This window comes from Chiloscyllium punctatum, chromosome 40, assembly GCF_047496795.1.
Source record: "Chiloscyllium punctatum isolate Juve2018m chromosome 40, sChiPun1.3, whole genome shotgun sequence".
In the NCBI taxonomy this organism is placed as follows: Eukaryota; Metazoa; Chordata; class Chondrichthyes; order Orectolobiformes; family Hemiscylliidae; genus Chiloscyllium; species Chiloscyllium punctatum.
This window is the reverse complement of record NC_092778.1, coordinates 55944572-55967108: the sequence shown is the minus strand read 5'-3', so window position 1 is coordinate 55967108 and position 22537 is coordinate 55944572. Positions and strand designations below refer to the sequence as shown.

The 22537-nt window shown below is 46.1% G+C and overlaps 1 protein-coding gene across 1 annotated transcript in view; it reads left to right on the top strand.

Moving 5' to 3' along the window:
• Positions 1 to 9560: 9560 nt before the first annotated feature.
• ccdc78 (coiled-coil domain containing 78) overlaps positions 9561 to 22537 on the top strand; it is a 78288-nt gene continuing 65311 nt past the window's right edge. Inside the window, exons 1-3 of the mRNA XM_072559966.1 lie at positions 9561 to 9676; positions 17543 to 17720; positions 21826 to 22028. Coding sequence (XP_072416067.1) covers positions 17599 to 17720; positions 21826 to 22028 — 325 coding nt within the window. The 5' untranslated portion in view covers positions 9561 to 9676; positions 17543 to 17598. The remainder of the gene's footprint in view (positions 9677 to 17542; positions 17721 to 21825; positions 22029 to 22537) is intronic.

Genomic DNA, 22537 nt, shown 5'->3' with positions numbered 1-22537 from the left:
ATGTCATAATCATTGACAAATTTATATGTCATCAGCTATGGGTTTCAATGCCAGGTTTATACAAGCAAGGACAGATGGCAATTTCAAAATGTTCAAAGTCAAACAAATGTGCCAAACTCAACATAATCCCTTATGAGCAAACAAAAAGTGAACATGTTCTTGTCAAAAGTTATCTTTTATATTTGATCATGTTCTTTGCTGGAACTATTGGGGTCTGATACAAGTTCAGGCTACACTTGTAGTCACTGTTAATGCTTATGTTTATTCTAGCTTTGCATGTAATAGTAAGGCTTTGGAGTAAGAGACACCAAGCTATATAGGGTCCAATGTCTTATTGGAACTCTACCACATGACCATTGAGGTCACAATTACATCACTGCTTACAAGAGAGACTTATTTACATCAAAACCTCTCCCCAAAGTACTTTTCCCATTCCCAATCGAAGATGCTTCAGACATAGACACAGAGTATATAGGAGGGGGAGTAAGTCATTTGGTCCTACACCATTCAACATGATCATCGCTAATCAGGCAACGCAGTACCCATTCCCACCTTCTCCCCAAACACTTCAGTCTCTTTAGCACAGAGAACAAGTCTAATTCCTTCTTGAAAACTTCAATGTTTTAACATCAACTGCTTTCTGCGGCAGAAAGTTCGACAGCTCACAAGCCTCCAGTGAAAATAATTTTCCTCATCTCAGTCCTAGCTGGCCTCGATCCTTAATCTGTAAGACTTAGTTCTGGACTCTCCAGTCACCAAGAAAGATTCTGTCTCATCATAGCGTCAGAGTCATACAGCAAAGAAAGAGACCCTTCAGTCCAACTCGCCCACGTCAACCAGTTATCCTAAATCAATCTTGTCCCATTTTGCCAGCATTTGGCCCATATCCGTCTAAACCCTTCCTACACATCCAGATGTCTCTTAAATGTTGTAATTGTATCAGCCTCCGCCACTTCCTCTGGCAATTCAATTCATACATGCACCACCCTCTCCATGAGTGAAAGTTGCCTCTTAGGTCCCTTTTATATCTTTTCCCTCTCCTTAAACCTATGCTGTCTAGTTTTGGACTTTCCCCAGGGAAAAGAACTTGTCTATTCACCCTATCCATGCCCATTATGATTTTATAAAGCTTATTAATGGTCACCCCTCAGCGTCCAATGCTCCAGGGTAAACAGCCCCAGCCTATTCAGCGTCTCTCTATAGGTCAAACTGTCCAACTCTGGCAACATCCCTGTAAATTTTTTCTGCATCCTTTCAAGTTTAACAACATCTTCCCTACAGGAAAGAGACCAGAATTGAATGCAGTAATACAAAAGTGACCTTAATAATGCCCTGTACAACCACAACATTACCTCGCAACTCCTAGACTCAATGCACTGACTAATAAAGGCAAGTGTACCAAACATTACAATTTTACAAGTTTCCATGAGATCCTCCCCCATTCTTCTAAAGCCCAATATAGCCTTAACCGATCCAATCTTTCTTTACAAGCTATGCCTGTCATAGAGTCATAGAGATGTACAGCATGGAAACAGATCCTTCGGTCCAACCCATCCATGCCGACCAGATATCCCAACCCAATCTAGTCCCACCTGCCAGCACCCGGCCCATATCCTTCCAAACCCTTCTTATTCATATATCCATCCAAATGCCTTTTAAATGAAGCCTCCACCACTTCCTCTGGCAGCTCAGTCCATAAATGTACCAGTCTTTGCGTGAAAAAGTTGCCCTTTAGGTCTCTTTTATATCTTTCCCCTCTCATCCTAAACCTATGCCCTCTAGTTCTGGACTTCCCTAGACCAGGGAAAAGACTTTTTCCATTTATCCTATCCGTGTCCCACATAATTTTGTAAACCTCTATAAGGTCACCCCTCAGCCTCTGACGCTCCAGGGAAAACAGCCCCAGCCTGTTCAGCCTCTCCCTGTAGCTCAAATCCTCCAACTGTGGCAACATCCTTGTAAGTCTTTTCTGAACTCTTTCAAGTTTCACAACATCTTTCCAATAGGAAGGAGACCAGAATTGCACGCAATATTCCAACAGTGGCCTAACCAATGTCCTGTACAGCCGCAACATGACCTCCTAACTCCTGTACTCAGTACTCTGACCAATAAAGGAAAGCCTACCAAATGCCTTACTCACTATCCTGTCTACCTATGGCTCCACTTTCAAGGAACTATGAACCTGCACTCCAATGTCTCTTTGTTCAGCAACACTCCAGAGGACATTACCATTAAGTGTATAAGTCCTGCTAAGATTTGCTTTCCCAAAATGCAGCACCTCGCATTTATCTGAATTAAACGCCATCTGCCACTTCTCAGCCCATTGGCCCATCTGGTCAAGATCCTGTTGTAATCTGAGGTAACCTTCTTCGCTGTCCACTACACCTCCAATTTTGGTGTCATCTGCAAACTTACTAACCATACCTCTTATGCTCACATCCAAATCAATTACATAAATGACAAAAAATAGAAGATCCAGCACCGATCCTTGTGGCACTCCACTGGTCACGCGCATCCAGTTTGAAAAACAACCCTCCACCACCACCCTCTGTCTTCTACTTTTGAGCCAGTTCTGTATCCAAATGGCTGGTTCTCCCTGTATTCCATGAGATCTGACCTTGCTAACCAGTCTCCCATGGGGAACCTTGTCGAACACCTTACTAAAGTCCATATAGATCACATCTACTGCTCTGCCCTCATCAATCGTCTTTGTTACTTCTTCTAAAAACTCAATCAAGTTTGAGAGACATGATTTCCCACGCACAAAGCCATGTTGACTATCCCTTATCAGTCCTTGCATTTCCAAATACATGTACATCCTGTCCCTCAGGATTCCCTCCAACACTTGCTCACCACCGAGGTCAGGCTCACTGGTCTATAGTTCCCTGGCTTGTCCTTACCGCCCTTCTTAAACAGTGGCACCACATTAGCCAACCTCCAATCTTCCAGCACCTCACCTGTGACTATTGATGATACAAATATCTCAGCTGAGGCCCAGCAATCACTTCCCTAGCTTCTCACAGGTCCAGGGTACACCTGATCCGGTGCTGGGGATTTATCTACCTTTATGCATTTCAAGACATCCAGCACTTCCTCCTCTGTAATCTGGACATTTTTCAAGGTGTCACCATCTATTACCCTACATTCTTTATCTTCTATATCCTTTTCCACAGTAAATACTGATGCAAAATACTCATTTACTATCTCCCCCATTTTCTGCAGCTCCACACAAAGGCCGCCTTGCTGATCTTTGAGGGGCCCTATTCTCTCCCCAGTTACCCTTTTGTCCTTAATGTATTTGTAAAAACCCTTTGGATTCTCCTTAATTCTATTTGCCAAAGCTATCTCATGTCCCCTTTTGCCCTCCTGATTTCCCTCTTAAGTATACTTCTACTTTCTTTATACTCTTCTAAGGATTCACTCGATCCATCCTGTCTATGTCTGACATATGCTTCCTTCTTTTTCTTAACCAAACCCTCAATTTCTTTAGTCATCCAGCATTCCCTATATCTACCAGCCTTCCCTTTCACCCTAACAGGAATATACTTTCTCTGGATTCTCATTATCTCATTTCTGAAGGCTTCCCATTTTCCAGCCGTCCCTTTACCTGTGAACATCTGCCCCAATTAGCTTTTGAAAGTTCTTGCCTAATACCGTCAAAATCGGTCTTTCTCCAATTTAGAACTTCATGTTTATATCTGGTCAATCCTTTTCCATCACTATTTTAAAACTAATAGAATTATGGTCACTGGCCCCAAAGTGCTCCCTCACTGACACTTCAGTCACCTGCCCTGCCTTATTTCCCAAGAGTAGGTCAAGTTTTGCACCTTCTCTAGTCGGCACATTCACATATTGAATCAGAAAATTTTCTTTTGCACACTTAACAAATTCCTCTCCATCTAAATCCTTAACACTATGGCAGTCCCAGCCTATGTTTGGAAAGTTAAAATCCCCTACCATAACCACCCTATTATTCTTACAGATAGCTGAGATCTCCTTACAAGTTTGTTTCTCAATTTCCCTCTGACTATTAGGAGGGTCTATAATACAATCCCAATAAGGTGATCATCCCTTTCTTTTTTCTCAGTTCTACCCAAATAACTTCCCTGGATCACTTTTCTTAACATGAACAAAAACATTCAACCAAAGACATTCTCATTAAGGTGGGAAATGGATTCAATCCCTTCCTCTGTGCCAATGTCAAATTTTTAGCTTCAAATGTTGAGGAGATCCCACAATCCTGCTTCAGCTGTCATGGGGATTGGCTGTAGGAAATCATTGATGGGCAAGCTGGAGGTTATGGAGGTTAAACTGTTAGAAATGGATTTGTAACAATATCCCAAAGCTCGTAACGCTGAGAGGGCAGGTACCCAATGGACTGTTGCATCCGGACAAAGACAGACGCATATCATAAGGGTGACAGGATGTGGGCTACTTTTTCTTTTTCATGATTCCTTCTTGCGAGGAGAATAACTGAAAATGAAAGACCACTGGATGGTTACACCAGCAAAGAAGACTTAAGGAATATTGCCATTTGATTGTGATAGCAGCACAGAAACATCTTGAGATCCCTGGCCAAATCATTGAGTGTTTTAAGAAGGAGATACATATGGAGCATAAGAACATCAGAAACAGAAGCAGGAGTAGGCCGTCTGGCCCCTTACGCCTGCTCTGCCATTCAATAAGATCGTGGCTGATCTTTTCGTGAACTCAGCTTCACTTACCCACCTGCTCACCTTAATTCCTGTACTGCTCAAATGTCTGTCTATCTTTGCCTTGCAACATTCAATAAGGTAGTCTTAACTGCTTCACTGGGCAGGGAATTCCACAGATTCACAACCCTTTGGGTGAAGACATTCCTCCTCAATCTGCTCCCCCTTATAGTTCTATAGGTCCAAAGGCATCAAAGGGCATGGAGATTAAATGGGTTCAGTGTACTGAGTTGGATGATCAGCCATAATCATATTGAATGGCACAGCAGGCTCGAAGGGCCGTATGGCCTACTCCTGCTCCTATTTTCTATGTTCCTACGAATGAAATGAAGAGTCAGAAATTCCTGTTTTTCAAGTAAGGCAATAGTTACATCAGCTTCTAGTAATAACAATACTTTTCTTGATTGTTGGTATATTGCATGTGTGAAGTACATCCATTCATCCTATTATGAGAAATTGATTCCTAAATACCATAGGCAGCTTATTAAAATGGTAACATTTGATAAGAGATTGGTAAGTCACAGTGAAATGTTTGGATGATGTTTGGTTCAGAATTTGCTGCAATTTATTCTGCACACAACGATTGCCTTAGCAACAGGGTGGATGAAGCCGAACCTGGCTGCATTGCATTAATGCTACACATTAATCTGAGTACTGTAATAAAGGATTATGGAATGGGTGCAGTACTGAAGGAAGCATCATATTTGTGCTGACTTTCTATCGAGTGACTCCCTACCTTCTCTTGCACATATATTCTTCCTTTTCAGATAATGTTACAATCCCCTCTTAAATGCCTCCATTGAATTGTCTCCACTTCTCTATCAGACAATGCATTCCAAATCCCAACTGCATGCTCTATAAAAAGGGTTTTCCTAAGGTTGCCATTGTTCCATTTGCCAATTACATTAAAACTGTGCCCTCTAATTTAGAACATACAACAGCACAGTACAGGGCCTTCCGCCCTTGATTTTGTGCCAACCTTTTATCCTACTCTAAGATCAGACTAACCTACACAACCTTCATTGTACTATCTTCCATGTGCCCATCCAAGAATCGCTTACATGTCCCTAATGTATCTGACTCTACTACCACTGTTGGCAGTGCATTCCATGCACCTACCACTCTCTATGTAAAGAACCTACCTCTGACATCATCCCTAAACCTTCCTCCAATCATCTTAAAATTATGCCCCCTCATGAGAACCATTTCTGCACCTCAGAAAAAGTTTCTGGCTATCCACTCTATTTTTACCTCTCAACATCTTGTACAGCTCTATCAAGTCACCTCTCATCCTTCTTCACTCCAATGAGAAAAGCCATAGCACCCTTTCTTCATAAGACATGCCCTCTAGTCCAGTCAGCATCCTGATAAATCTCCTCTGCATCATCTCTTAAGTTTCCACATCCTTCCCATAATGAGGTGATCAGAACTGATCACAATATTCCAAGTGTGGTCTAATCAGGGCTCTATAGAGCTGCAGCATAACCTTATGGCTCTTAAACTCAATCCCTCTGCTAATGAAAATCAACACGCCATTCACCTTCTTGACAACCCTGTCAACCTGGGTGGCAACTTTGAGGGATTTATGGATATGGACCCTATGATCCCTCTGTTCCTCCATGCTACCAACAATCCTGCCTTTAACCCTGTATTCTGCAATCAAATTCATCCTTCCAAAGTGAATCACTTCATACTTTTCCAGGTTGAACTCCATCTGTCACTCATCAGCCAAGTTCTACATCCTGTCAATATCCCGTTGCAACCTACAACAGCTCTCCACACTATCCACAACTCTGCCAACCTTCATGTCATTGGCACTTCCTCATTCAAGTCTATTATAAAAATCACAAAGTGCAGAGGTCGCAGAACGGATCCCTGCGGAACACTACTGGTCACCAAGCTCCAGGCTGAATACATAAGCTATCTACCACTACCCTCTGTCTTCTATGGGCCAGACAATCCTGTATCCAGACAGGCAAATTTCCCTGTATCCCATGAGTCCTTACTTTTTGAATGAGCCTACCATGGGGAACCTTATCAAACATCTTGCTAAAATCCATGTACACCACATTCACTGCTCTAGCATCATCAATGTGTTTTGTCACATCCTCAAAGAATTCGATAAGGTTTGTGAGGCATGACCTATCCCACTCAAAGCCATGCTGACTATCTCTAATCAACCTATGATTTTCCAAGTAATGACAAATCATATCTCTCAGAATCCTCTCCAATACACAGATGCGAGACTGACTGTCTATAATTCCCTGGATTATCCTTATTCCCTTTCTTGAACAAGGGAATAACATTTGACACCCTCCAATCATCTGGCACAACTCCAGTGAAGAGTGAGGATGCAAAGATCATCACCAAATGTGCAGCAAACTCTTCCCTCACTCCCTGTAGTAACCTAGGGTATATCCCATCTGGCCCATGGGATTTATCCAACCTTATGATTTTCAAAATTTACATCACATCTTCCTTCTTAACATCAACCTGTTCAATCATATCAGTCTGTTTCACACTGTCCTCAGAAATGTCAAGGACCCTCTCAGTAGTGAACACTGAAGTAATGTATTCATTAAGGACCTCTCCTATCTCTCCAACTCCAGACGCAAGTTCCCTCCATTATCCCTGATCAGCCCTACCCTCACTCTAGCCACCCTCTTGTTCCTTATATAGCCTTAGGGGTTTCCTTAATCCTACCCATGAAAGCTTTTTCATGCCCCCTTCAAGGTCTCCTCAGTCCATTCTTCAGTTCCTTCCTGGCTACCTTGTAACCCTGTAAAGTCCTGCCTGATCCTTGTCTCCTCAACCTTAAGTAAGCTTCCTTCTTCCGCTGACTAGATGTTCCACATCCCTTGTCACCCAAAGTTCCTTCACCCTACCGTCCCTTCCTTGCCTCAGTGGGACAAACCTGTCCAGCACTATCAGCAAGTGCATCCTCAACAGCCTCCATATTTCTGTTGTGCATTTTCCTGAGAACGTCTGTTTCCAACTTAGGCACCCCAGTTCCTGCATAATAGCATTATAATTCCCCCTCCCCAATTAAATACTTTCCCATAGCATCTGCTCCTATCCCTCTCCATGACTATAGTAAAGGTCAGGGATTTGTCATCACTATTCCCAAAATGCTCTCCCACTGAGAGATCTGACATCTGGCTTGGTTCATTGCCAAGCACCAAATCCAATATGGCCTTCCCTCTAGTTGGCCTATTTACATATTGAGTCAGGAACCCTTCCTGGACACACCTGACAGAACTGCTCCATCCAAACTATTTGAACTAAGGAGGTTGTGATCAATATTAGGGAAGTTAAAGTCACCCATGACAACAACCCTGTTACTTCAGCACCTTTCCAAAATCTGCCTCCCAATCTGCTCCTCCATGTTTTTGTTGCTATTGGGGGGCCTGTAGAAAACTCCCAATAAAGTGACTGCTCTTTTCCTGTTTCTGGCTTCCACATACCGATTCACCTCAATGACCTTCCTTTCTGCAGCTGTGATACTATCTCTGATTAATAATGCCACTGCTCCACCTCTTTTACCTCCCTCCCTATTCCTTTTGAATCATCTAAACCCTGGAACATTCCTGCCCCTGTGATATCCAAATCTACGTTATGGCCACAACATCATAATTCCAAGTACTGATCCATACTCTGAGTTCATCACATTTATTCCTGATACTTTTCACATGAAAATATACACACTTCAACCTACTACACTGACTGCACCTTTCCCCTATCAAGTGCCTATCCTTCCTCACATGTTCTCTGCGTGCTGTATCTGGCTGTTCACTAGGTAAAAACAAGGGCTGCAGATGCTGGAAACCAGAGACTAGATTAGAGTGGTGCTGGAAAAGCACAGCAGGTCAGGCAGCATCCGAGGAGCAGGATAATCGACGTTTCGGGCAAAAGCTCTTCATCATGATTCCTCTATCAAATCCAGGGAAAACAGCCCTAAGCTCCAGTCTATATACATAACTGAATTAGCGTGTATTAGGTTCATAAAACGCTACAATACTTGAATAGATCAAATCTAACAGGAGATGAGGTGGAAAGGATGTCCACTTCACTTGTTCTTTATTCTTTCGTAGGATGTGGGCATCATTGGCCAGGCCAGTATAAGTTGCCAATCCCTAATTGCCCTGAACTGTGTGGCTTGCAAGGGCCATTTCAGAGGGCAGGTAATCGCATTGTTGTGAGTCTGGAGTCCCACATAGATCAGACCAGGTAAGGATGATGGGTTTGTTTTCCCTAAAAGTGATTCATAAACCAGATGGATTTTATCTTGTGTCAATCCATTCATGGTCACAGTTGAACTGGTTTTTAATTCCAGATCATGTTCGTTGAATGGCAGGATTTGAACTCATTTCCCCAGGGTATGGGCCTGAGTCTCTGTGTTCGGAGTCCAGTCACTAAGCAGCACCTTCCCGAGTGTAATGGCTAGAGTTAAGTCTGAGAATGTAGGTGCAAAGGGAGTAAAGTAAGAGTAAACCCCTCCCCCTGCAAAAAGTAGCCCTTTCTTTCCATTACACTCGTCCTTGGCATTTAGGAATGTGTGCATTAACTCGAACAGAGGCCCCAGAGAGCAGAAGGAGTTCACAGTAACCATTCCCTTTCTCCCCAAAGTAATAGGTCTGATCCCTAAAAAAATGTGCAAGTGAAAGTGCTGCATGAACAATTCAGTTTGACTGTTACAGGATCTACCAGCTCATTCAACAGCTCACAGCAACCATTCTGTCTGTCTGCTCCCTGAATAATAGCTAGGAGGCGGGATTAGTTTACACTAGTGTTACCAGGGTAACAGTGGAATACATTGCAGTGACTCTGGGAGTCGAGGGGTGGGGGTAAAAAAATTCAAATCCTGACAGGCCACCGGGCGTTCACAGTCCCAGAGCTTGAATACATCTGTGATAAATTCCAGGAGTTTTAACACAGTGTTCCGTCATACCTGACCATTGAACAAGGTAGGAAATCTCCAGGGTTAGGACATGACTGGAGCATTGGAATGCATTGACGGTATAATACAGCAAGCTCTGACTGTCTGGGAGTTGGTGTTAGGTGTGATTGTTCGGGCGGGTAATCTTCATGTAGATCCCCATTGTGATTGGGAACCTGTGCTCTCTGAGACACGTCGAAAGACCTTTGGGTTCTGATCCCAAAGTCCATACACAGTTGTCTTGTGGAACACAGGTGTAACTTTTATAGTTAAAAAGCAGTGGCTGCTATTTGTATGTGTCATGGAGAAGCTTCCTTGTATCGCATCCGTCCCCTTCTGTTGCTGGAAATTCTAATGGAAATTTCAGTTTCCCTGGTCCATTGGTGAATTAGGGGCGGCAGGGTGGCACAGTGGTTAGCGCTGCTGCATCACAGCAACAGAGACCCGGGTTCAATTCCGGCCTCAGGTGACTGCCTGTGTGGAGTTTGCACGTTCTCCCTGTGTCTGCGTGGGCTTCCTCCCACGGTCCAAAGATGTGCAGGTTGGGTGAATTGGCCATGCTAAATTGCCTGTAGTGTTAGGTGAAGGGGTAAATGTAGGGGAGTGGGTATGGGTAGATTGCGCTTTGGTGGGTCAGTGTGGACTTGTTGGGCCGAAGGGCCTGTTTCCACACTGTAAGTAATCTAATCTAACTTTCCCACTTCTGACTTTCTGCTGAGGAAACAGTCCAATGCATTTTGATGTCAATGTAAATGGCATCTGGCATGATACATACAGATTAAATGTAAAATAATTAATTTCTACTGCCAACAAGTAATCATCCAACCTGTATGGCTGGATTAAAACAGGATTTTCTAAAAAGGGGTGTATAGAAAAGTGAATAGGTTTTCACTAGTCCAAGTACTGTCAATTTAAGGCTGAATCCAGCGGTGTGTGGGAGTTACAGGAGGAACAATGTTCAGGCTGTGGCGTTCTACGTGTCCATCTCAGTGTGTTAGCGAGGCTAGTTCAGAGAGAGAGATAGAGATGATGCTGCAGTTGACTGGTCAGCTGGACTGACCTGCTGCTATGCTCAGTGACAAACAGCCTCAGTCTCCATATTGAGCAGTTCGGTGACTCAGTGGTTAGCACTGATGCCTCACAATGTGGGGACCTGGATTCAATCCCACCCTTGGGTGACTTTCTGTGTGGAGTTTGCTGTTGTCCCTTGTGTCTGTGCAGGTTTCCTCCCACAGTCACAAAGGTGTGCAGGTTGGGGTGGATTGGCCATGCTAAATTGTCCATAAAGTGTCAGGGATATGCAGGCTATGTGAATTAGCCACGGGAAATGCAGGATTACAAGGATGAGAGGACAGTGGATCTGGGTGAGATGCTCTTTGAAGGGTCAGTGCTGACTCAATAGGCCAAATGGACTGCTTCCACACTGTAGGGGGTTCTCTGACTGCTTCACTCCTCTTGGATCTGCTCGTAGCTGGAGAACAGCACGGTCATATACTTTTCCCTCACTGGGACATGCCCTGTCGAAATCTGAGCAAATGGGCAAAACAGAGTGATAGAAAAGAGGGAAAAAACAATGTTTTGTAAATATCAACACGAAATGATAGGTTTATTGAATTTGTGAGATTAGATGCCCTTCAGCCCAACAAGTTCACACCGAAGAGTAACCCACCCAGACCTATTCCCCTACTCATGCACCTAACACTACGGGCAATTTAACATGGCCAATTCACCTCACCTGCACATCTTTGGAGTGTGAGAGGAAACCGGAGCACCCAGATGAAACCCACGCAGACACGGGGAGAATGTGCAATCTCCACCCAGACAGTCGCCTGAGGCTGGAATTGAACCCAGGTCCCTGGTGCTGCAGGCAGCAGTGCTAGCCACTGTGCTGCCCGGACATTGTGAGGACAGAATTTGGATGTGCAGTTTGCTTGGAGTGGTGTGAAGACCTTGAAAGCTACAACCGTCCTTGCCGTAAGCAGTTCCGCTCTGCTCCCCCTTTTGTTAGATTATCCTGGGACAGAATGTCAGTGCTGGTGTTGCACTGCAGAGTTTGGCTGGAGTGTCATTCACATCTGGGGCTGATGTGGGGATGGTGAGAGGTGGCTCCTTTGGAATGAGGGTGGAGGTGTGTTGAAGGGGACTGGGGATGGTACTGCATACTGGAGGAAGTTGCATATGGTGAGAGGTTGGCTCTGATCAAAGTGCAATTGGAATACTGTGAGCAGTTTTGGGCCCCATATCTAAGGTAGGATGTGCTGGTGTTGGGGGGGGGGAGAGGTCCAGAGGAGGTTCACAAGAATGAGATGAAGGGCTTGTCATTTGTGGAGCGGTTGAGGACTCTGGGTCGATACTCAATGGAGTTCAGAAGGATGAGCCGGGGTAGGGGGATCTGATTGAAACGTACAGAATAGTAAGAGGCTTGGATAGAGTGGACGTGGAGAGGATGTTTCCACTATTAGGAGAGAGTAGGACATGAGTGCACAGCTTCTGGATTAGTTGTGCTGGAAGAGCACAGCAGTTCAGGCAGCATCCAACGAGCAGCGAAATCGACGTTTCGGGCAAAAGCCCTTCATCAGGAATACAGGCAGAGAGGCTGAAGGGTGGGGAGATAAATGAGAGGAGGGTGGGGGTGGGGAGAAAGTAGCATAGAGTACAATAGGTGAATGGGGGAGGGGATGAAGGCGATAGGTCAAGGAGGAGAGGGTGGAGTGGATAGGTGGAAAAGAAGGTAGGCAGGTAGGACAAGTCATGGGGACAGTGCTAAGCTGGAAGTTTAGAACTAGGGTGAGTTGGGGGAAAGGGAAATGAGGAAACTGTTGAAGTCCACATTGATGCCCTGGGATTGAAGTGTTCTGAGGCAGAAGATGAGGCGTTCTTCCTTCAGGCGTCTGGTGGTGAGGGAGTGGCGGTGAAGGAGGCCCAGGACCTCCATGTCCTCGGCAGAGTGGGAGGGACAGTTGAAATGTTGGGCCACAGGGCAGTGTGGTTGATTGGTGCGGGTGTCCCGGAGATGTTCCCTACAGCGCTCTGCTAGGAGGCGCCCAGTCTCCCCAATATAGATGAGATCGCATCGGGAGCAACGGATACAATAAATTACATTGGTGGATGTGCAGGTAAAACTTTGATGGATGTGGAAGGCTCCTTTAGGGCCTTGGATGGAGGTGAGGGAGGAGGTGTGGATGCAGGTTTTGCAATTTCTGCGGTGGCAGGGGAAGGTGCCAGGATGGGAGGGTGGGTTGTAGGGGGGCGTGGACCTGACCAGGTAGTCACGGAGGGAATGGTCTTTGCGAAAGGCGGAAAGGGGTGGGGAGGGAAATATATCCCTGGTGGTGGGGTCTTTTTGGAGGTGGCGGAAATGTCGGCGGATGATTTGGTTTATGCGAAGGTTTGTAGGGTGGAAGGTGAGCACCAGGGGTGTTCTGTCCTTGTTATGGTTGGAGGGGTGGGGTCTGAGGGTGGAGGTGCGGGATGTGGACAAGATGCGTTGGAGGGCATCTTTAACCACGTGGGAAGGGAAATTGCGGTCTCTAAAGAAGGAGGCTATCTGGTGTGTTCTGTGGTGGAACTGGTCCTCCTGGGAGCAGATCCGGTGGAGGCGGAGGAATTGGGAATATAGGATGGCATTTTTGCAAGAGGTAGGGTGGGAAGAGGTGTGGGAGTCGGTGGGTTTGTAAAAAATGTCAGTGTCAAGTCAGGCGTCATTAATGGAGATGGAGAGGTCCAGGAAGGGGAGGGAGGTGTCAGAGATGGTCCAGGTAAATTTAAGGTCAGGGTGGAATGTGTTGGTGAAGTTGATGAATTGCTCAACCTCCTCGCGGGAGCACGAGGTGGCGCCAATGCAGTCATCAATGTAGTGGAGGAAGAGGTGGGGAGTGGTGCCAGTGTAATTATGGATGATCGACTGCTCTACGTAGCCAACAAAGAGACCAGCATAGCTGGGGCCCATACAGGTGCCCATGTCTACCCCTTTGGTCTGGAGGAAGTGGGAGGATTACAAGGAGATATTGTTAAGGGTGAGGACCAGTTCGGCCAAACGAATGAGAGTGTCGTTGGAAGGGTACTGTTGGGGAGGTCGGGAGAGGAAAAAACGGAGGGCTTGGAGGCTCTGGTCATGGCGGATGGAGGTGTAGAGGGATTGGATATCCATGGTGAAGATGAGGCGTTGGGGGCCAGGGAAACGGAAATCTTGGAGGAGGTGGAGGGCGTGGGTGGTGTCTTGAATGTATGTGCGGAGTTCCTGGACTAGGGGGGATAGGACATTGTCGAGGTAGGTAGAGATGAGTTCAGTGGGGCAGGAGCATGCTGAGACAATGGGTCGGCCAGGGTGGTCAGGCTTGTGGATCTTGGGAAGGAGGTAGAACCGGGCAGTGCAGGGTTCCCGGACTATGAGGTTGGGAAGGAGGTAGAACCGGGCAGTGCGGGGTTCCCGGACTATGAGGTTGGAAGCTGTGGGTGGGAGATCTCCTGAGGTGATGAGGTTCTGTATGATCTGGTGATGGGGGGTGGGGTCATGGTCGAGGGGGTGGTAGGAAGAGGTGTCCTCGAGTTGGCGTTTGGCTTCAGCGGTGTAGAGGTCAGTGCGCCAGACTACCACTGCGTCCCCTGTTTCTGCTGGCTTGATGGTGAGGTTGGGATTGGAGGACTGCGCGCTGTGAGGGTGAGAGGTTGGAGTGGGGGAGGGGGGTAGACAGGTTGAGGCAGTTAATGTCCCGGCTGCAGTTGGAAATGAAGAGATCGAGGGCAAGTAATAGGCCAACGCGGGGTGTCCAGGTGGATGCAGTGTGTTGGAGGTGGGTGAAGGGGTCCTTGGAAGGTGGGTGGGAGTCCTGATTGTGAAAGTAAGCTCGGAGGCGGAGGCGATGGAAGAATTGTTCGATGTCACGTCGTGTATTAAATTCATTGATGCGTGGACGGAGGGGGATGAAGGTGAGTCCTTTGCTGAGGACTGATCGTTCATCCTCAGTGAGGGGGAAGTCTGGAGGGATGGTGAAAACTCGGCAGGGCTGGGAGCTGGGATCTGGTGTGGGTGTGGAGCTGGGAGTGGGGTCGGAGCCAGTACCTGGAGTGGGTGTGATGGTGGGGGGAATGGGGGTGGAGGCATGAGCTGGGGTAATGTTCCCCTCGGGGTTCTGGGGGGTGGGGATAGTGACGGTAGGGTCTGTGGGGGGCGTGTCAGCAGAATGCAGGTGAGTGGCGCTGGTGGGGGTGGAAGTGGTGGTGATCATGGCAGTAGGGGTGGCGGGAGTCACTGAGCGTGTGGCATCAGCGATGATGTGAGGGCTGGAAGTGGCTGTGGGAATGGCCATGATGGGGGCAGAAGTGACATCATCACTCAGCGTGGGGGTGGTAGCTGCGTCAGCCGCATGGCTAATGGCGTTTCCGAGGCCAGGGGAATCTTCTGGAATGTTTGAGGAGCGCTGGTTATGGAGGTGGGTGGATAAAAGTTTGTTGTACTTACAGTTTTTGATGTTTGAGATGGAGTTGAAATACTGTTTGTTGAGAGTATGAATTCTCCTGAGGATGTAGTCCTGGGTCCTTTGCAATTCTGAGAGAGTGTGGCCCTCAGCTGAGGCAGGGCTGACTGTAGAGAGGTTAGGTGCTGGCGCATTGCTGCAAGCGTGGAGCGGAGGATCTTGAAGGAGAACCATTGCTGGTGTTTTTGAATCTGTAGTCTGTACTGTGTGTCCTGTTTGGGTCCAAACTCTGCTGGTTTAAAGGTGGTCTGGAGTCCGCGTGGGATGAGTTGGTTATGGAGGCAGGCACTGAGAAAGCAAATGTGGCTGTGGTAGTGAGTTTGTTTCACTATATGGTTGAAGAGCTTCAGGACAGAGGAAATGACCTGGGAGTTGCAGTGGGAGAGGGACTCCCTGAGATTCTTGTAGAGAGAGGAGGAAAACTTCTTCAAGGCAGGCATCCTTGCAAGAGGATTCACAGTAGGGTTAAAATCAACGAGGTAAAAACAATGACTGCAGTTGTTGGAAACCAGATTCTGGATTCGTGGTGCTATTGTATCCATTGATCCCGATGCGGTGTCCTCTACATTGGGGAGACTGGACACCTCCTAGCAGAGCGATTTAGGGAACATCTCCGGGACACCCGAACCAATCAACCACACCGCCCTGTGGCCCAACATTCCAACTCCCCCTCCAACTCTGCTGAGGACATGGAGGACCTGGGCCTCCTTCACCGCCGCTCCCTCACCACCCGACGCCTGGAGGAAGATCGCCTCATCTTCTGCCTCGGAAAACTTCAACCCCAGGGCATCAATGTGGACTTCAACAGTTTCCTCATTTCCCCTTCTCCCACCTCACCCCAGTTCCAAACTTCCAGCTAAGCACTGTCCCCATGACTTGTCCGGACTTCTCCTACCTGCCTATCTTCTTTTCCACCTATCCACTCCACCCTCTCCTCCTTGACCTATCACCTACATCCCCTTCCCCACTCACCCATTGTACTCGATGCTACTTTCTCCCCACCCCCACACTCCTCTAGCTTATCTCTCCACCCTTCAAGGTCTCTGCCTTTATTCCTGATAAAGGGCTTTTGCCCGAAATGTTGATTTTACTGCTCCTCGGATGCTGCCTGAACTGCTGTGCTCTTCCAGCACCACTAATCCAGAATCTGGTTTCCAGCATCTGCAGTCATTGTTTTTAACCATGAGAGCACAGCCTCAGAGTAAAGGGATGACCCGAATTGAAAGGAGGAGGAATTTCTTCAGCCAGTGGGTCGTGAATCTGTGGAAATCATTGCCGCAGAGGGCTGGGGAGACCAAGTCATTGAGTGCATTTAAGAATAAGTTAAATAGGTTCTCGATTCAGAAGGGGACCAAGGGTTATGGGGAGAAGGCAGGAGAATGGGGTTGAGAAATATATTAACCATAATAGAATGGCAGAACAAACTTCAGGGGCAGAATGGCCTAACTCTTCTCCCATACCTTATGGTCCTGTGGTGTGTTGAGAAGCTGGAGATCTCAAGTCTTGATGTATTGTGCAGATGGTGTCATTGTCCTCTAAGGCAGGGCTACCTTACCTTGTGGACTGGCTCCTTAAGAACTGATTGAAAATAATTGAATGAGGCCAGCTGCAATTTGCCACTTGCTCTGGTGCAGCTTCTTGGCAATGGCTTCCTGGCCCAGAGGATTCCCCTGACTACCTGGAGGCAACCCTTTAGAGGACCATCTCTCTCTCTCTCTCTCACACACACACCTCAGTAAAGATGGACTCTCTCATGTAAGTTTTAAAGTGTTGTGGGGTATGGCGGGGGGGGGGGGGGGGGTGGCGGGGGAGAAGGCCCACCCATTTTTGAAGCATGTTCTCCCTTACCTACCCCTTGCTATAGCCTCTTCAGACTGAAAGGTCTCTGATTAACACCCCGCCCAGCTCTGAGAGCTTGGAGGCCAACCTCCAGGGCATCAGATGGGCACTCATAACATGTAAATTGACAGTGACAGTGCCACCCCTGAACCCCTCACTTGTGATCCCTGGATGTAGTTACCAGACCCTGGGCACTTATGAGCTTTTCTTTCTAAAAATCTCCCTTTGTCTGGCAATCACAATTGATTTTTTTAAAGTTCCTCCCCTTTACCTCCCCATTCACAACCACTTTTGGAAACTCTACAGCGAAATCAGATGCAAAATATCTTTCAGTGCAGGGTAGCCACATAGATGCCTATGTGCTGCCTATCTCCACGCAAACAGGCACGGGCCAGTTACAAATTGGGACCCAAAACATGGACCACTCTGTAGCTTTACACCGAAAACACATTCTGAGCTTAGATCAACCAAACTCTAATTGAATGGCAGAACAACTTCAGAGAAGACATACTCATTCTGTGTTGTTGATGGTATGCTCAATGGGTGGAGTCATGTGTTCCGATCATTGATTTCCACAGTGACCTGTTCGAGAACATCACAGACACCAATCTTCAAATGCTCATTGGCTGTGAGAATGAACATCGATGTAGTGGCGCGAGTACGGCCCTCTTGGAGACCAGAGCAGGGCCTCAGGCTACAGATCTCAGAGGATGGGAAGACCATCTACACAGTCTCAGGTGGAGGAGCCTCCTGCAGGTAAGCTCTGGAAGCCAAGGAAAGGGCACATTCCTGGGCACACCACGTGACTTGGCAAGAAAGCCTCAGCAAGCTCCTTCCTCGCTCAGACCTGAAGTCTCCTAAGCACTCTGAAGCATCTCTACAACTCAAAGCTAAAAGAAAAAAATATTAAGTTTTGGCCATTGAGGCACGGTAAGGTCTTTGAAAGGAAAAGTTTAAATAATTAAAAGCCTCAAAGGATAATTCAACGGACAAATGTAATATTTGTCTGTAGGATTTGGCACATTGCAGAATGCTGACATATGGCATTAATGAGGAGCATGGCTTAACATTTACAGTTCTGGTCACCCTGCTATAGGAAGGATATTAGGAAGCTGGAAAGGGTTCAGAACAAGGATGTTGCCAGGAATGGAAGGTTTGGGTTATAACGAGAGGCTGGAAAGGTCGGGACTTTTTTCACTGGAGCACAGGAGGTTAAAGGGTGACCTGATAAAATGATGAGGGATGCAGATAAGGATAATGACTTTTCCCCGGGGTGAGGAATTTGAAGTCGGGGAGCGGAGCATATTTTTAAGGTGAGAGGAGAAAGATTTAAAAAAGATAAGAGGGGCAATTTTTTTGCACAGAGAGTGGTTTGAGTATGGAATGAACTTCCAGAGGTGGATGTGGATACAATTACAACCTTTAAAAGACATTTGGATGAGTACACGAATAGAAAGGGTTTAGAGGGATATGGGCAAAGAGCAGAAAGGGGTGGACTAGTTTAGATTAGATTAGATTCCCTACAGTGTGGAAACAGGCCCTTCGGCCCAACAAGTCCACACCGACTCTCTGAAGAGAAACCCACCCAGACCCATTCCCCTACATTCACCCCTGACTAATGCACCTAACACTACGGGCAATTTAGAATGGCCAATTCACCTAACCTGCACATCTTTGGACTGTGAGAGGAAACCAGAGCACCCGGATTAGTTTGGGGTTATGGTTGGCTTGGACTGGTTGGACCAAAGGGTCTGTTTCTGTGTTGGATGACTCTTCAAATAGAGTCATGGAGTCATACAGCACAGAAACAGACCATTTGGTCCAACGTGTCCATGCCAACCAGGTTTCCCAAACTAAACATGTCCGACCTGCCTGCATTTAACTCATATCCTTCCAAACCCTTCCTATTCATGTACCTGTCCAAATGACTTTTAAATGCTATAACTGTACCGCTATGGAAGTTCATTCCAAATAAACTGCCCTCTGTGTGTTGCCCCTCAGTTCTTTTTAAATTATCAAAACCAATCCTTCTCTCTTTCAAGAAGCAACCGTTACTTCCAGTGTTGTATTTCCTGTCCTTTTTAATCCATTATCATTGTTTTGCTCATGGGCAAACTTTGGGAATAGGCAAACTTAAATGTAATATTTCACTTGAAAACAAATAACCGTACAATCAATTGTGACCATATGCAATTTTTAAAAAAGTTTTATTTTGGAGATTAGAAATTTCAAGTACTGACAAAGAAACAACAGGATTTCTTTTCCGCTTAACTTAGTTTCAGTAGTTTTTAGGCAAAATATTATATTATGTCAACTGGTGGCATAATAAGCAACATTAACTGACAAACATAACTTAACAGTACCTCTCCCATTAGAATACCACCTAACAGCACTAATGATAGTACCCACAGCTAATTTTAATTCCTGGTGGAAATATGTGTGATTCACTGCTACGCAAGTAAATGCAATTAAAATTAGTTATTAAAGCTACCAGATGTAGTGTGCTATTTCCTACAGTAAGTTGTAACATTGATAATATACCAGGTTGTATTTATCAGGGATGCTGATTCTCAGCAGGGAGACAGTCATTATGGGTTACTGCTCCTCGGATGCTGCCTGAACTGCTGTGCTCTTCCAGCACCACTAATCCAGAATTTGGTTTCCAGCATTTGCAGTCATTGTTTTTACCATCGGTGGCACACACTACTGCCTCACAGTGCCAGGGGCCTGGGTTTGAATCCAACCTCTGTGTGGTGTTTGTACTTCCTCCCATCATCTGTGTGGGTTTCCTTTGGGTGTTCTGGTTTCCTCCTATAGCCTAAACGCCAGGAGGAAAACCATGCAGACACCGAGTGAATATGGAAATGTCACACAGACAGTCACCAAAGGGTGGAATTGAACCTGAGTCCCTGCCACAGTGAGGCAGTAGTGCTAACCACTGAGCCACCATGCCACTCAAGCCTGCTGACGTAACACTTGATTGAGACCATATGTGTGTATGCGATCTAACATCCACTTATGTTCATAAGGGGTTACAGTTAACAGACAAAAATATCAACTAGGCAAAAGTGAGGCCTGCAGATGCTGGAGATTAGAGTCGAGAGTGGGGTGCTGAAAAAGCACAGCAGGTTCAGGCAGGATCCGAGGTGCAGGAGAATCGACGTTTCTGGCAAAATCCCTTCATCAGGGATGAAGATGTGAGCTGAGGGGATGGAGAGAGAAATGAGAAAGGGGGGAGTTGGGGGTAAGGCAGCTGAGAGTGTGATAGGTAGATGGAGGTGGGGGTAATGGTGATAGGTCAGAGAGGAGGATGGAGCGGATAGGTGGGAAGGAAGATGGACAGGTAGGACAGGTTCTGAGGGCGATGCCAAGTTGGAAGGTTGGAACTGGGGTAAGGTGCGGGGAGGGTAAAAGAGGAAACTGGTGAAATCCACATTGATGCTGTATGGTTGGAGGGTCCTGAGGCAGAAGATGAGATGTTCTTCCTCCAGGCATCAGGTGGTAAGGGAGTGGCGATGGAGGAGGCCCAGGACCTGCATGTCTTTGGTGGAGTGGGAGGGGGAGATGAAGTGTCCGACCACTGCGGGGTTGGTTGGTGCAGGTGTCCCGGAGATGTTCTCTGAAGAGCTTTGCAAGTAGGTGTTCAGTCTCTCCAGTGTAGAGGAGACTGCATTGGGAGCAATGGATACAGTAAATGACATGTGTGGAAATTCAGGTAAAATTTCCTGATGTTTATTTGGTCTCTTACTGTGTGTCTGACTGCTCTATTTCCCAACTATTTTGATTCTGATTTACGTTTTTGCAATGAATGCATTATTAAAGCAGTTTGAACACTGACAGTAAAAGCTAAATTTGGGCTGTTCTGCTGTCATGCCACAATGGCATTCTTTTGCTGCCTTGCGCTCTCGTGAACTGCTACAGAATATCACGCTGTAGAAGCTTGCTATAGAAAACTGGTCCACCCATTCAGTAGAAAGTTCATGTTATTCAAACAATGTCCACAATTCATCAAATGCATTATAGCCAAAGGGTCTGTGAACTACAGCTCCCAATCAATTCATCTGCAGTGACTTTTAGACCCAATTTATTCCCTCCCCCAATTGTTCTGTTATGGACCCCCTCACAATATTTCAAGAAGGTAGCCCAGACCCTAACTTTGCTAGTCGTTTTAATCAGGTGTAAAGCGGATATTCCAGGAGGGATGCAGCTTGTCAAAACACTTAGATTTAAACAAAACAGAATTTATTTACAAGATTACTGAATGAAACACAATCAAAAGAGAACAGAATAACATAATCTATCAGTAAACCCAACAGACTATCAACTTAGTGATGCTGTTCCAAATACTTGCAACAATCCCCCTAAACACCCCATTGGCACAAAAGGTAAAATCAAACTCAGCATCTGACAGGAGAGATATCAGAGAGAGAGTACCAGCCTGGAACACTCTCTTCCATGTCGCTGTTTCTTGGATTAGCCTTAAACCTGTCTGACGGCTTTCTGTGGACAGCCAGACTACCAAAACCAAATTAAACCAGAGAAAAGCTGAGCTGGGAGAACTGACCACTCCCCTTTCATTTTACAAGTTTTTTAAAAAAACTTGAAAGCCTTTTCCTGGAGGCAGTGTCTGTTAGCTATAATCAAACTGGCCCTAAAACCCATCCAAAGTAGGCTTTTCAGAGTTTGTGTCTTATGCGATCTTTTTGGAAAAGAAAGGACAACATAGCCTTGTTAAAGGAGTAGCAGCATGACTCTTCTCCTTCCCTACCAGCCTCATGTTCCATCGTGAAGCCCATGGCCCCATCTCCTGCAAGAAATGGCATTCTGGATGTCCAGAACTTTACTGTGTCTTGTTGTTCAGATTTCAGGAGATCTTTGACCAGAATGCTCCCACTCAGGCCATTTTCACCAGGACCGTGCAGCCCCTGCTCAGTGTGTTCACGGAAGGAATGAATGCCTGTGTTGTTGTATTTGGTGAAACCAACTCTGGCAAGTCCTACACATTGGTTGGAGAAGAGAATGATCGATTAGCAATCATACCTTTGACAATTGATTACATCTTTGGTAGGTTAATCATTGCTGAATAAAAAACACAGCATTCATTAAACAGAGAATAACTGAAATTCTGACTGCAGAGGGATCTAAGAGTTTTAGTTCGTGAGTCACAAAATGTTAGTTTACAGGCATATAATTAAGAAGGTGAATTCCTTATAAAACGAATTGAGCCTCAAGATCAGGATGTTATGCTTTAGTCATTGGTGAGGCCATATCACAAATGCTGAGTACAATTTTGGTCTTCTTATTTAAGGGAGGAAGTAAATACAATGGAGGTAATTCATTAGAATGATACCTGGAATCATAGATTCCCTGCAGTGTGGAAACAGGCCAACAAATTCACACTGACGCTCTGAAGAGCATCCCACCCAGACTCACACCCCACCCTTTCTCCATAACCCTGCATTTCCCATGGCTAATCCACCTAACCTACACATCCCCTGGGTGCTACAGAGCAATTTAGGAATGGCCAATCTACCTGAGCTGCACATCTTTGGGCTGTGGGAGGAAACCAGAGC